General features: G+C 28.2%; 1 protein-coding gene across 3 annotated transcripts in view; it reads right to left on the reverse strand.

Moving 5' to 3' along the window:
* LOC119681975 (zinc finger protein rotund) overlaps positions 1-16,669 on the reverse strand; it is a 105,145-nt gene that overhangs the window by 63,046 nt on the left and 25,430 nt on the right. For all 3 annotated transcript variants that reach the window (XM_038095298.1, XM_038095297.1, XM_038095296.1), the window contains exons 2-3: positions 15,468-15,968; positions 3,906-3,992 (exon numbers count right to left, since the gene is read on the reverse strand). In XM_038095298.1, the coding sequence (XP_037951226.1) occupies positions 3,906-3,992; positions 15,468-15,968 (588 nt within the window). The remainder of the gene's footprint in view (positions 1-3,905; positions 3,993-15,467; positions 15,969-16,669) is intronic.

The following is a 16,669-nucleotide window of genomic DNA, read 5'->3' on the forward strand; positions in this document are numbered from 1 at the left end:
TAACACTTTGAAATACTTTAGAACCACATCATATATAATGGGAAAATGGAATTGCAAAATAAGTTTATTCTATAGGCAGAAGTGAGGTAGTTATATTCATAGTTTATAATTAAAAAATAAGTTCAATTCCTACACTTATTTTTTAAACAATCTTGTAATCTTTGACTATGATGATCACTAAGCAGGTGTACACAACCTAAACCATCAGTTTTTCATTCTAATATATTGCAATATTATAGAAACCCGTGACTGTTCACTTTTAAGGTAAGGAAAGGCTAGACGAAAGCTAGCATTTATAGTTTTATGTCAGTACTAAAAAGTAAATGTATTTACAGTACACTACAAGTATAGATTTATTTATATCGGGATGAGAAATTTATGCAACCGAAAGTGTGATTGCTATTAAGAATTTTTTCGTTTAAAATAATAAGCACTATGTTATAGAAATTCAATCGCTTAGGCTTAAAAATTATTTTATATTCTAAACCAATAGTCTTTATAGTTCTATAACAGACCAAAGATAACAATAGAAATCATCTGTACAATATTTGCACAGATCGAAAACTTAATTAAGTTATTGCAAATTTAATCAGTAGCAGCTGAATTTATATTCTTGGTTAAACTGGTATATGGAAACAATTTGAATCCATAGCTTAAGGTAGTTCTAAGAACAAATTTTGTTGTTCTTTGATCCGAAGTATACTTATATTGAGGAATACCTTCATTGTAGGCTTTGAGACTAAGTTGTACAGTGGTTGTGTTTCTAAAATATATCTTTAGTTACTAACCATATTCTTTTTTTACGCCCACTACTACTCCAAGACGATATAGAACAATTGTTAATTACTTACTTTTACTCGTATGCATATTTAACACTAAAATCAAAACAGAAATTAAACTAACGAGGGATTGTAATGTCACAATAATCCTCGAGGATGCAGTGACGCGGTGACTAGTTTCCAACCCTTTTTGAAAATAAAAAAACGAAGGATTGTTTATTGATGTCTTTTCACTCTACAAAGTTAAACTTTCAATATTCATCTGCTCTTACTAAATAAAGAGCAATTCAGAAAGATTAAGAAAGCGAATAAAGCATTGACTGGTTAACAAATAGCTGTCTGAAATTATTTACCATTACCACGCACCAATTTTTTATAATATTAAAAAAAATTAGAATGACTTTTGCCAAAGGTTTGTTAATACGTAATAGAATCAAGAATCCAGTTTACAATGTAAAGTAAAGTCAAGTTAGTTCGAATAATATAATATAAAATTTTATTCGGCTTTATTAGAGTAAATGATATTACTTTGTCATTTTGATAGCCTACAGCCTAAGCACTTTTAGTTACGACTTACTAAGACAAAAGTGTTTTGTCTGCTGCTGCAGTTTAATTACAGCTACTTTAGCTACTTTATTTAACAGCTACTTATAATCTTGTAATAGTAGCAATGTTTTTAATTTTTAATTAATGTTTAAGAGAAGAGATTTGTTGATCATTGTAAATACGCTATAACGCCTAGGTCTGTAGAACTATAACATTGATCTACAGCAATTACTGTGTAAAGCAAAAAATACAGCAAAGCACTACCTAATAATTGCTGCAGCGTAAAGCAGTAATTAATCAATGGACTCAAATATAATATATAAAGAAGATACCCCAATTTCATTTGAAGCACTTAACTGATTTGGGCCATAGACAGTCATATAACGAATTTTCACGGTTTCTTTTAGTCATCACTAAAAATGATTCTTTTTTTTGTACCTAAATTTAGATGTTGCTTGTTTTTGTGTAGTTATACTTGCAAATTCACATAGTCTACTACTTAGTTTTGAAAGGCACAAATTCAGACATATATTATTGAGCAACACTGTTTCGACCAACATATCGATGCAAAGAAAGGTTCGTCACCATGCCCAAATTTTAATCCAACTTTTTCTTAATCCCAATTTTTAATTTTATTATATTTGACATGAACATGACTGTCTGCATAACATGGTTCTAACAAGCTATTAACGCAGGGTTGCCAAAACTATATATTCGCCTATTACAAATTTACTTTTGTTTATTTCTTTTATGTTTTGTGATAAATGATTTCAAATGAACAAAATGAATAAAATCTTAACATGTTTTGAAAATATAAATATTAAATAAGTATATTCTAAATAAAGTATACTTTTTCTAAATTTTAAGAAATTGTTCGTTTTGCTTCTCAGTACTTATTACGTGCTTTAAAAATATGAATGCTTGTATATTTGAAACCTTTCATTTATTTAAACGATGCTGTGTATATTTTTTAGCATTATATTCTTTTGTAAGCATATCGTAAAAGGACAACATAAAATAAGCATTACTTTCAATGGCCACTCTGGAAAAACTGAAAATTTTTATTTCGATATTTGCCAGGTTTATATATGCAAATACACATATTTGCAAGATACGTAAATTTAAAGCTAAAATTTTGAAAATTAATAATAATTTTTTAACATTAAAATAATAAGCAAAAAAAATAACAACTACGAAATATGAATAATTAACAATATCATATATTGACAGTTAACTGGAAATTTTGTACGTACTTTCAAAAATCGGTCATAACAGACGAATTTTTAGTCTTGGCAACTATGTGTTTTCAGCTGCTTCTTAGTTAAGCGATTTTAAAGAAGTTGGACTTAATAAGCCAGCAGTGTTGTTGTTTCATATGTTATATATAAAATAAGCGATTGTTTTTTTTTGTGTTGTGCTTACAAAAGAATATGCTTAATGTTAAATGTTATAATTATATTTCTTAATTTTTTTTTTGTTATAATTTTTATAATTAAATTGTATTTAAATAATTTTTTAATTATAATTTTTTATAATTAAAAATTATATTTATTTAGCAAATAAATGTAATATTTAAAATATTTAATAAAATTGTAAGTGCCATTTAAATATTAAATAATTAAGTAAATAAATATTCATATTAGAAAATTATAAAAAATTTTTGTCTGTTATTTTCAATGCATCCAATCACAAAATTTAATATAAAATGGTAAATATTTTTATACATGTGTTATTTTTTTTTTTTATAAAATGATTCGTGTTATTTATTGGTCAGTGATATGTACGAAATCAAATATGCAAATTAAACTTTTAAAACATTTTTGATGCGAATCAGTGTTAATCTTGCAACTAAACAATTTAAATAAAATAAATTTATCACTTGTCAGAAAAGCGTTTTATCGGCTAAATAAACGCCAGACATGAGAAAATCAAAACATGCAAATACTATTTTTTTTTGTTTTAATTTAAATTTTTTTTTAGATTTTTACAACGAAGTCTTTCTTTTATATTTTATTTTTCATATAAAAAATACTAAACTTCCCCACTTAACATGACACCACAGCCAGTCAATGAAAATAAATGAAATATGGCAAAATATCTAAACGGAAATAGGTTAAAAACTGAATGAAAAAGTGGCGCAACAACAACAAAAATAGTAAAAACAACAACGATAGTGCCAGCAAAAAAAAAATCCAAAATAAGCGAACATAAAAACGGACATGACCTACGACTAGAAAAATTGTGCTAAAAATGTTTACTATCAAATTTGAAATATTGTTCAATAAAAAATAAACACACTAACAACACACTAAAACACAATAAAAACACACAAAAACACAATAAGAGCACAAAATTTGAAAAAAAAATATTTAAAAAATCTGTTATCAAGACTAAACAACAAAATCATTTAAAATATTTGCGCTCGAAAATAAATTTCAAGCATTTCTAGTTGAAGAATATAAATTATATTTCATATTTATTTACATAAATAAATATATATTTTTTTTTATATATAATAACATAATTACAAGTAATAATAATAAATAAAATAAAGATGTATTAGGTTAGTTTGAAATATACCTCATATCCCTGCTTCATGGACATGTGGTTGCGTGGTGTTGGTGGCCAACCATTATAATCGCCGATTTCTTTGGTGTGTTGTCCGCACTGTTAAAAAAAAAGAAATAAAAAGAAAAAACTGTTATTAAAGTAAGCAGAAATATATGAAACGTAAAAAAAAAGAACTCATTGAAATAGCAGTGAAAGCTAAGGAACAATAAGTACAAAGACATTGGAAAAAAAGAGAAGAGAAAACCGGAAGTGCAATACAAAATAATAACAAATAATTTTTTTTATCAACACATGTAATTTTGTTTTTGGTTTTGAATATTTATTTTTCTCTTTCAAAAGCCACTTACTTTCACTGCAATTGTGATATAGTCATATGCAAATATGTGTAAAAGGGTTTTGCATAGATAAAAGCAAATAAAACATTAGAAACCGGAAATGGCAATGGCACAGACAAAACAATAAAATTTAGCTTCACCTTTTTTCCGCCATTTTCAAGAGAAGAAAAAAGATATTTTTTCTATTTGAAAATTGTTCATTGCCGTGTGGTGTCGTCAATGTTTCACTTCGACTTTTGGCCAGCAAAATCAAATTTTATTTTTAGTTAACACAAAGGCTTACATATTTTTTACAAAATCTAACATATAAAAAACATGTAAATAAAAAAAATAATATCTAATGCCAATAAACTTTGGGTGTAAATATGTATGAATTTTTTTACTCTATTAAAAATTTTTTATTAATACTTCACAAGTGAAATAAAGTTTGTTGATTTAAGCGTAATGGATTATGGTGATTGAAATGAATTGTAAAGATTTGGGGCTTTCACTGGAGGTCAGATTTTTTAAAATTTTAGAATAAATAAATTTAAAATTAGAAACACATAATGTGACTATTATTATAGCAATATAATTATTTACTGTTACATAGAATTTACTATCTAAACTGTACCATTGCGATTTAAATTGATGTGATTGTAAAAGTAAGTAACTCCAAAAAGCTAGCCAGACTTGACACCTCTTTCATAGAAAATTCCGTTTCAATCCCTGCTTCTGCCAGTCACATATAAAAATTGATATATGACAATTTTTAACGACAAACAAATAACAATTGGGCTCATATTTCTTCAGCAGCTACGTCAAAAGCTACATAACTCTTATACTAAAAATGCGAAATAAATGAAGTGTTTAAGATAGTATCTGTCCTAACAAGACACTGAACTATAAGCTGGCATGGAGCCAGGCTTGGGCTGTCGAGACGAGTGTCCTGTAGTACATGTCCATAGGCACTCAGAAAGGAGATTCCGAAGCACATGTTTTGTCTTTATATATCTTAACCGAGCTCAAGTTTTTTTTTTTATTTTATAATTCCTTAGATAAAATTTAATTTCTTGTTGACACTTGTTTCGATCTACGGTTGTCCTTCTCTAAAAATAAATTTGCTTATTTATTGAGAACAACAGTAAGTATTAATAGAAAGGTTTTTGAACAGTAGTGAAATATATCATATTAAATCATAAAAAACACTTTTATGATTTAATATGATATATTTCACTACTGTTCAAAAACCTTTCTATTAATACTTACTGTTGTTCTCAATAAATAAGCAAATTTATTTTTAGAGAAGGACAACCGTAGATCGAAACAAGTGTCAACAAGAAATTAAATTTTAGTTTATACATAAAAATTTTTTTGGTGGATATAAGAGTAAAATTATTTATTCAATTTAAAGAACTACTGGTTTCCAGATCTTTTAGAATACAATTTAACTTTTGAAAATAGTAACTTTCATTAGATGTATTCGACCATTCTGAAGTGTTGCGAAAAACAACAAGTCTCTATTTAGTCTTCAAAATGAAAACACTACTCTCTTCCTCAATAAACTAGTTATGAAGTGTCTAATCATCTAAGAGGCAGCAGAAAAAATGTTGTCAAAGCTATAAACGATCTATCTGCATTGGAAATTTTGACAAAAATTCCAGTAATCTGTGATTCAAACAAAAACACAAATTGAGTGATTAAGTTTCACTGCCGACAACCGACCGGAGGTGTAAATTTGGTACCATGATAGTTAGCGCTCGGAGCTTCAGCTATTCTGACCAGTAACAATCAATCAACTGTGCAAAAATTGTTATAAAAGTTATTTTTAATCGTCAATTTTACTTAAAAGAGGCATGGCATGTTAAATCGCTCAAAAGCTAGAACTGGGGAGCTGATAATACATTCAACTTATCACAGGGTTTCTCACTGGATATTGTGGAATTAAGAAGCATCGATCGAATCTAAGTATTACAAGCGACGATAACTACAGACTTTGTGGAGAAAAAAAGGAAACAGCTGTCTTCGGCACTTATCAACTGCATATCCAATTATAACGGAAATAGGAAACATCACTCCAAGGAACATAATGGCATTTTTAAATGGAACTAAATTGGATTTGTCACAAAAATTGCAGTGACGTGATAGCTCCCAGCCCATTTTATCTAATATAATCTAAGTGTGGCATGTGGCAATGAGATTATAATTTGCTATAAATCATTTAATTGAATTTTCAAATATAGGCAATTTGGTAATAATATATTGATAATCACGGGCAGTATTATTTTTCCTGATTTTGTTGGTATTCTGGGACTTAAATTCACTGAAATTAGTTGAGCCTTGCCCTACCCGACAGGTTTTGATATTGCATTACGGTTGGTCAGAGCCGGTAATGGACTTTCCAAGCATATCACAATTTACAGATTTTTAACGTTCGCTTTTAAAACAAAGACCCCAACCTGCTTGTTAGCAAAGACCTCAGCTTGGAATATACTGATTATACTCTAAATATGAAAGGATAATCATTTTTAGTAGAAAATCTTGTAATAATGTAATAATTAATGTAATGACCAATTTGATTTGATAAATAATTTAATTAATTTTTAATTTATAAATAAAATTATGTATTATTTTTCTAAATAAATTAATGATATTGCTATAGTTTATAAGATATTCTATGTATTACTGCTATTAAGCTGGATAATTGCTATATATATATATATATATTGTTTGAATTTACATTAATTAAAATGCGTTATCTTATGGGATTTCTCATAATTTACTACACTGAACTAGTGAAACGAACTTTTAAACTATGTCTTTATGTTATATTTTGTTAACATGAAACTGAAGTTGGAATATAGACATTCCTATACTTTTAATTAATATTACTAGCAGAAATGTAAGAGATGTAGAAAAGGTGCATGAACTATTCAAAGTCTGTGTGTTTTTACAGACCTTTACATTTTAGTTGTCTTTAATTTGTTTAGTATCTTGGACGTGATTGATAGTACTTTGTAATGAGGATTTGACATTCGAAATGTCAGTAGAACGCAATTTTTTGAAAAGAAATGTATTCAAAACAAGCAGAAATGAAAACAAAACCAAGTCGTTACCGCACCTTCAACCTATTTCGACGCACGCATACACTTTACTTTAACCAGATTGAAAAGTAGCAGAGGCAGCGACGCTGTGCTCACACTAAACATCACCAGCGTGAAGAGCGGCAGTAATATTGCAACAACAACAACAGAAACAAAACAATGTGGAGGACTATCCAAAAACGTAACGACAAGGCAGCAGCAGCGTATACTACACAACAAAATCAACTAAAAACCAAAGACACCAAAGCAGAGCTACAATAATAAAACAAAGAAAACAGTCAAAACAAAACCAAAATCCAAAAAAAAAAGCAAGATGTAAAATCTGAAAAAAAATTTTAACCAAAACGTAGAGAAAAAAATTCAAAACATTTTTTAACCCCTTCGGCAGCCCATACCAATTTAAAATATCACAGAAAACACAAAAAAAAACTTAGAGAAATAAAACACAGCGACATTGCTGCGCTGCTTTGCATTGTACTATGCACTATGCGTCAGTCGGAAGGGTCCAGTGCCGCTGGCTTGATTGAAGCATGGGCACATAACATAACGTAACGCGCTCGCTGCATAACAAACGGTTGAGCAAATAAAAAAATTTTGAAACAAAATAAAAAAATTTAAAATTTGAAAAAAGCCAAAAACACAGAAAAAACAAAAATTAGGAAAGAACATTTTTTATTTTCTGTTGTTGGACATTTGCCTTTCGTTGGGTTTGAGTTGACAAGCGCGGGTGTGTAGTAGTTGGGTGGCGACATGGTGAACTCCATCAGTTTGTTAGGGTTGGTTAAGGGTCGTGCTTCGTTTAGCTTGTAGTCAATCCTCATGGTTACAAAGTAGCGACCATTTTTTTGCCTGCTAAATCCAAAGACTTCTTACAATTTTTTACTTTTTACTTTCTGCTTTCTACTTTCAACTACTACTGCTCCACCACCAACAACAACAACAACAGCAACAGCTAAAAACATTTTTATTTCTGATTTTTTCAGCCGTTTGATATTTTTTTCTATTTCTTTTAGATTATTTTTTTTTCGTATTTTCATTTTTCCTTTGCATTTGGTTATTTCTTTTTTTTTTTTTTGTTATGTGCTCGCATTTTTTTTTCTCGTCTGGTTCTATTGATTTTTTCCGCATTTAAAATGGAAAAAAATATCCTTTCAAATGCTACATTTGTAGCGGTTTCGTGTGGTCTGAGGTTAAAATTTGAATTTGGATTTGAATTTTTTACTGTCGTCGGCAACTAACAAATTTGCAGCACTTTTCTGAGAGGACTTTAATATATTCGATTAGTTGGCTGTAGTAATTTCCGTGATACTCCTGAAAACTATGGTTGAAGTAAAATGCAAAGCGGTGACAACATATTCAAGTAAAATATTTAGAAAACAAAATAGGTGTTAATTAACCTAAAGCTTTATTATGATATTATTTTTAAAAATATTAAGTTTTTTAGAATTGAAGGGGTAAGAGCAGTAGATAAGCTTAGTTTCAAACTGTCATCAATTAGCATCAATAGATGCCAGAACTTCCATTGATACTAATGACAAACATACTTTCTATTGAAAAATTCGTATGAAGCCAGTCTGTAAAGTGGTTCAATAGTGTCATAACCATATTGACTGATCTATCTAATCTATCTAATCTTCCTTAATTTACGAATTTTGTAGGTCTTCACTGCCTTTTATATATTACGAGCTCTAGATTTTAGGAGGTGTATTTAAGTAATATTTATTAATTGAACTATATAAAAGAAAAAACAAAATACTGAATTTTGAAGCGTATTAGTTTTATATCATAAGTCCTTGATAGGTAAGAGTAGATAATCCGCGACCCTAAGAGTCCTCTTACAATAATTGGCCTACTGTGTTACCGCATAAGAAACTTAGAGGATTAAAACCCAACTTGAATCCATGGCAAAGCTTAAAATGGTCTATAGAGAGAGGTCCTGGAATTGGCCAGCATTCTCAAAAAGTTCTTGATAACTAAAAACCGAATTAATGATTAATATGATTGATTCTGTTATATTATCTGATAATAAATAGTACAAATTATTCAACATATTGAATTTGGAATACTTAAACATCTCTAGAATTTGTAAAATATAAGCTATTACGAATATTTGCTACAAATAACAAGGAGAAAACCCAGCACATTATCAATTATTCATAAAACCTATCAAAGAATTATAGCCTTCTTTGAAATCATAGTAGAATCTCTTTTTGCAATTAAGATAAGTTTCTTATTAAACTAAATATTAGTATTCAATAAGATTAGTGTGATGATAAATTATACTACTATAGTTTTAATATCGTGGAATTATTGCCAAATTATTATAAAGAAGAAGATATTAGAAGTACCAACTCTTTTTAACAGTACGAAATCAATTTACTAAGTTATTATAATATTCAAAAATAACGAGTAATTTTTTATTGCATACAGAAATTATTCCATTTGAAGGAAAATTCAATAGAATAGAGTAATATTAAAGTTCTAGACTTCTAGTAAAGTTAAAATCTACGACTATAATATATCGTTTATGAGAACAATTGAACTTATCTAAACAGAACGCATTCAGCATATCATATGAAGACGGTGATCGAATATTTGGTTTAGTATTCTCCTCTTAGGCCGAATCAAAGGCAGAAATCACAAAGAATGTGACTAACATAAAAGCCTCATGTTCCCCTTACGATACTTTGTAACCTCCGTCAAGTTAACTCATATTTTAGCCTGGTGCTTTCCTGGACAGCTAAGGTCCAGTTTCCAAGACAATGATTAAAAATATAAATAATTAGAAATTATTTATTTATTAATTAGAAATATTATAATTAAGAGCATACATTTATTGTTTATTTGTAATTTCAATTTCAAATAGATCATAATTTATAAAAATAGCTATTGATTTAAGTAAGAAATGTTAAAATATATGTTAGCTATGACGGTTACAGTAACGAATCTGTTTTTGATCTTATCGAAACAGTGAGTGTTAAACTGACTTTAGTAGCTTTTTGAAGAATATAATTAAAATTTTTCAAATTCAATTGTCTTGAAAAAATTTATAAAGTAACTTATACAGTTTCTTAATTAATTATAAAAATATTTCGTTTTGTTGCCAACAACAAAAATTTTCCAAAAAGCGATTTGAGATTTATTACCTAAATAATTTTTCTTATATAATAATTATAACAATATAATAAGCTGGATGAATATTAAAACTCCAGGTATACTAAATTAAGAAACCAAAGAACACGTGTAAAATATGAGAGATACACCAACATTCGGCCACTTATAAAGCAAATGAAGCAAGTCACCACAATAAAACATTAATTTCTTTCCATATTAGGTGAAACATACATAAATATTCATCCATAGATATAATTTAAATTTTCCTCGAATTCTTACTCTACATAACTATTCAACATATCCTCATACTAACATATACTAATTGCTTAAAATTTAACTGAAATCTTCATTATAAAGTAAAAGAATTTTGTCTAGAAACCCATGCATATCACAACCATAGTATCACAACCATAGTTGATGTTAAAGGTCCCACTAACGTTGAAGAATTTAGTCCCTTTTCGATATCATAATATAATGATGGGTATCAGTTCTGAAGGCAATACTGCGATTAATACGTTAAATCTTTTTATATATTGAAAAATAAAATTATTCAACTTCATTTATTTCAGAGTCATGAACTTTGTAGACTGTTTTCAAATCATATAGGATCTACGACTAAATGTTTTTAGAATATTAACATCTATTGATATTAGGTATTTGTCTGTTGTAGCACGTTACTTTCTTTATTGCTGTGCCAAATATTTAAATTATGTCATTATCATCATCTAAAACATCTAGAATACTTATATTAATATTAGTTACTATATTGCATTTTATAAATCAGATAATTAACTGAGCTTAGGGATAGAGGCACTTCAAAAAACTTTCCCATTATTCTGTTTTATCATGCGATACGCGTTAGCTCAATAATGCATTCTAAAACTATCTTTCAGATTCAAGATTTACAACTTTATTATGATGTGGCAAAATCTTATTCTGTGATTCATTTTCTAATATCAAATAATTAATTTTTTTCTTATTTATATGTTCTTCTCTAAGACATGAAATAAGATTCATTTTGTTATTTTAATATAAAAAAAACTATATTGATTGTATTCACGCACTTATTATAAAAGCTAACTTTTATATTTCAGCTATTCTCGACATGTTTGAGGGACTTATCTCATTTTTAATCTACAAGGTCATGTTTTGATATTTAAGATGGTAAGAGAGTGAGTTATAATAGAAAAAAACTTTATTGAAAATATTTTTTATGTTGGATTTTATCTATAAAGTGATGTTCTAACAAGTTCCAATACCAAAAATCACAAATAACGGATTGATTTTAATCAATACTTAAACAATAAGATAGCAATAGCATAATAAGTATGTTTTCTTATCATTTTTAAAAACAATATGTTTTATTATAGTGTTAATTATGTAAAAACTACATTTTTTCATTAATTAAAAATTAAAAAACTTTATTTATCAAAACTTCAAAACCCTAATAATGTCTTAATAATGCTTTGCAGTTTATAAAAAGTATATTTCATTGTAATTTTTCCTATATTGTATAAATTTCAATTCTTGTTCTGGTTTCCATTTTTCTCAATCTCTTAGTTTTGTGTCATTCTGTTGTATATATTGGTACCTAACATTATTTACATACTTTCTTCAGTTATCAAAACCACAAGTATTTTTTTTTTCGTCTAAGAATACTAATTAATACCAACAAATTGTTTTATAAATTAATTTTCCAATTTTCTTCCTTCTCTTTCTAATTTCTGTCATAATTTTTCCCCAAACATATATTTGAATATTGCGAAACCCTTCTGGGAACCTCCTTAAAATAATAAGCATTTTAATTATAATTTTTATCTTCTTTTATCACGTACAATTTATTTTATTGCTCATTGTCTTATAATTTCGCTCCTCAACACAATGTTCCTTAAATTAATTAACTTCGAATGTCCTTTCGAATATCATTCATCTATAAAAATTAAAATTGTTTTTATAAGACTTAAATATTCCACTTCTCCATACGTATATTCTTGTACTTTAACACAGTAAAATTTTGCACGCACTCTTTTTTTCGTACATTTTTTCATGGTGCAACGTAGTCGTCCTTGGAAACAATCAATCTCCATTTAACTTAATAATTTAAAGTAAAAAAACAAGACGATAAAATACAACGAAAGCATAAAAAAGTGGAAAATCTTTCATCAAAGCAAAAGCACAACGACCCGCGCATTTCACAAAAACAAAAAAAAACAACACCAAGTCCAGAACAGAAAAAGTTGTTTACATCTTAAAAGGATAACGGCAAAAAAATGTTCGGCAAAAAAATTTTTTACTCGTTTGTTGTAAAAAATGAGAGCAGATGACTGTTGGAGTGTGTGAGAGAACGTACAGGTCTGAGAGCGTGAGAAAATATTTAAGAAAATGCAACAATCTTCTGTGGTGCGAGTTGAGGAAGTTAGAAAATGGTGTGAGAAAGAGAGCAAAAAATACGAGAAAATTTTAAAAATATTGTAAAAAAGGATATCCCTTTTTGTTACAATTTTTTTTTTGACTGTTGTTGGTTTTTTTTATTCTTTAATAACTTTAGCTGTGGTGGGGTTAGATGGAGAATGGTGGATAAAAGTGCAAAAAAGTGTGAATTATTTTGCTGGTCTTATTGAGACAGGAAATACACTACAAAGGACAATATACTGTGCTGTGTGCGCGAGAGTGTATTCAAGGACCTTAAAGTAAAATTATGGAAATTGACTTTAATTGTCTGAATATGGGAAATGACAATATGTGAGTAAAATTTTGCTGAAACGTTTGTTGTTAATATTGAAAAAATACATGTTTAAAAGTGAAAATTAGTCATTATTAAGAAAGTCGATTTTTCAGTTTATAAAAAATTAATAGCGGTTAATAAAGGTTTCGCTTGTAATATTAAAAATCTTAAAAATAATTTTGATATTCATATATTATAAAAATTTACTAAAAATTCTACTAAAATAGTTTAAATCATAATAAATATTATTACTTTAGAAGGACAAACCACAAATAATATAAACAAGAAAATTGCTAATTACGAATAAGCGATATTCCACAAACTATGGACTAGTAATGACCTAAAAGATTGATATACTGCTGTTCAACAGCGCCTGTTAGTTCGCCTACATAAAATAAACATCAGTTAAAACTATCAGCAAAAGCCAAATTTCTAAGAGTGTTGATGAATAGTAAGCTGAATTGGAAAGCCAGTGAGTTGAGCCGGAATAGCTTTCTACCCTTGCAAAAGAATGTTCGCAAAAAATATGGGACTTATCTCGATTTTACATATTGGAAGTATACGTCTATTGTGCGTCCAATACTTACATATAGTACTGTAATTTGGTGGCCAGATGTGAACAAAAACTAAAATATTCAATTGCAGAATACAGAGGACAACATATACCCATCGGGCACCGCAATTATCTAATTTGAATAGGATGGATTTAGTTTTTTTTTAAATCTTAAGGTTTCATGTGGGATATGTAGTCATAAAACGGCGAAAAATCCTTAATAATATGAGAAATCTCATAAGTTGAACCACAATTATGTGTATAAATTAGTTTATATATATCACCTGTTGAAATATCTGACAACAATCTTATTTCTGTTGTATTGGAGAGAAACGCCTTAATATAAATGGCAAAATTGAATCTGCTCTGGCAATTGCCTGAAGTGTTGAGCCATTAAATATTTGTTTCGGTTGTAAATCACTTCTGTATTAGAAACCGCTTTAGGGAACAACATATTTTATAATAATGCTTCAGTGAACAAAATGGATTGGCTTTGTAGTCATTGTCAGATTTTCAGCAGACTTATAGTCATTGATTTCTGTGTTTTAAATTTACTTTGCAGTTGATGCAGCATGTCATAGCAGTCTATCCAAATTGTGTGAGAGCGTAATGCTTTAATTGCTGCTTGACTGTGCAGATATGGATATATATTTGCATAGTATCTACACATTTTATAAACATTCCTAAAAATACTTAGTTGTCATACAAAATATGTTTTTTTTTTATTGTTGGACATTTCACAAATTTTTTTTTATTTTGTTTAACATTTTTTATGAAAACTCTACATTTAATTATTTTTCTCTTAACTGAACATAAAACTTTTTAAGCCTTTTTCTTTTCACTTTTCACTGCGCTTTCTCTACTTAATTTACTTAATTTGCACTTTTGTGGGAAAAATGATGAGCAAACAGCAAAAAAAGCGCCATCTATGGTACCTAACAAGTAAACAACAAAGTTTTCAATTAAAATTAAATCTTTTTTGCCCTTAGAATAAAACTTAAAAGTCCAACCTTGTCAACAACAGTTTTTTGAACAATTCTGTGAAAAATACTGAAAAACAGAAAAATTCCAACACCACAAATTTTATAAAGAAAATAAATTCAAGAAGTTTTCTTGCATAATTTACGACGTTTAAATGTCACAAATTGTGAACAAAACAAGTTTTTAATTAAATATTTCTATTGTGGTAATAAATAGTGTAAAAAGAGTACAACTCCTACAAAATGGTTATTAATTAGATGTTCCTATAATTGTTACGCAGGTGGATATATGAGTAAATTACGAGTTAGAGAGATGGAGATATAGGTCTCTTATTTTAATTTTCACTTTAACTAATAGATATTTTAGGGTGAGCATAAGAGTATAAGCAGATTTAAAGATTAGAAATAATGATAAGGGATTACTTTATTGATACTTCATTTGAAATCCGAGTAGCAACAAATATATATAATAAGACTGACTTACTTCTATTGGGGTTATGCACCTATAGCATCCTCTTTTTAAAAATCGTCATTTGTAATGAAACTACATGACTGGGTATCCATGAACAAACAAATTTTCATCACACTTTATTTTTATTAATTGATTACTTCACATCATCACAAATATATAAGTAGAAAACCATTTTATTATAGAAATTTTTGTCAGGTTTTTAAAAAAATACATCGATTTTTAAAGGACTTCGTAGATCTATAGCTACTTCTTTAAGTTTTACATATATGGTTTTGTAAAGAAAACAAAATTTTCAATTAAAATACTTACATCGACATTGCCATTCCACATATAATGCATACCCACAGCTGTGGGATCGTGATGTGTTTGTCCAGTCATATGTTCAGCCATAACAGCGCTCATCCAATGTACCAAACCTTGGGTTGGATTTTGACCCTGCACACCACCGATCGGCATTGTTGCTGCAACTGCTGCTGCAGCAGCTGAGGTTGGGCTTTGTTGAAGTAAACCGTGAGATTTATAGTTTGTGTCACCGTTACTATTACCAGATAATCTACTATCACTTATCGATAGATGTCGCTGAGATGTTGGTGAGTGCAGCGATAGATTTGTTGTGATTGAGGTTGTTTGTTTTGGAGATTTTACAGAATTGTCAAAATTTTGTTGCGTAGCTTCCAAACTATGATTTGTTACCGGAGGTGTTGGAGTACCTGGTGCAGATGATGGTAACACTGATAAATTAGTATTGTTGTTGTTTAGTTCTGTTGTTGTTGTGTTAGTTGGCAATGGCCAAACGTAATTTGTTGGTTTCTGAAATATAAAAATTATATTTATTAAGTTTTATATAAAATGTTGTTTATATTTTTATATTTTACTACTTAATGCCATTGTAAAAGACTCTTTTTAAGGAATCTTTTATAATTTCATTGTAATAATTTCAAAAACAAATTATAAAAAATTATTACTATAATTATTACTATATATTATATAAATTCATATAACAATGTGCCTAACATTAATAAATATTAACAAATATATCAAAAATTGTATAATATGTATTCCAATATTGTACACGATAGAGAATAATCTAAAGTGAAAAATTGTTTTATGAACAGATACTTTTTAAACTTAATAGAACAACTTTCTAACAATAAAATTGAAAAACATATTTTGTAGTATCAGTTATTCATTTCAAAAAACGTTAAAATATTCACATTTAATGCTAAATGTAATTAATTAATAATTATCACTTATTAATTAATTACGTGTATTCAACATTCTGTGTATCTTCGCTAGTAGTACCTAATTCTAGTGCCCTAATGCCCTAGTAAAGTTGCAATCAAGTCAAAATTAGTCAAGAAATGTAGATCTGAACCGATATTAGTAAGGAATTAATGCCTAATTTCACTGAGCTGAAGAAAAATTTAAGAAAATAAAACAACGGATTAAATGGTTAGGTAAGGAAAAGAAGTAAGGTAGATAAACCATTTTGTAAGATTGAGAGGATATTG

This window comes from Teleopsis dalmanni, chromosome 2 (assembly GCF_002237135.1).
Source record: "Teleopsis dalmanni isolate 2A chromosome 2, ASM223713v2, whole genome shotgun sequence".
NCBI classification, from domain to species: domain Eukaryota; kingdom Metazoa; phylum Arthropoda; class Insecta; order Diptera; family Diopsidae; genus Teleopsis; species Teleopsis dalmanni.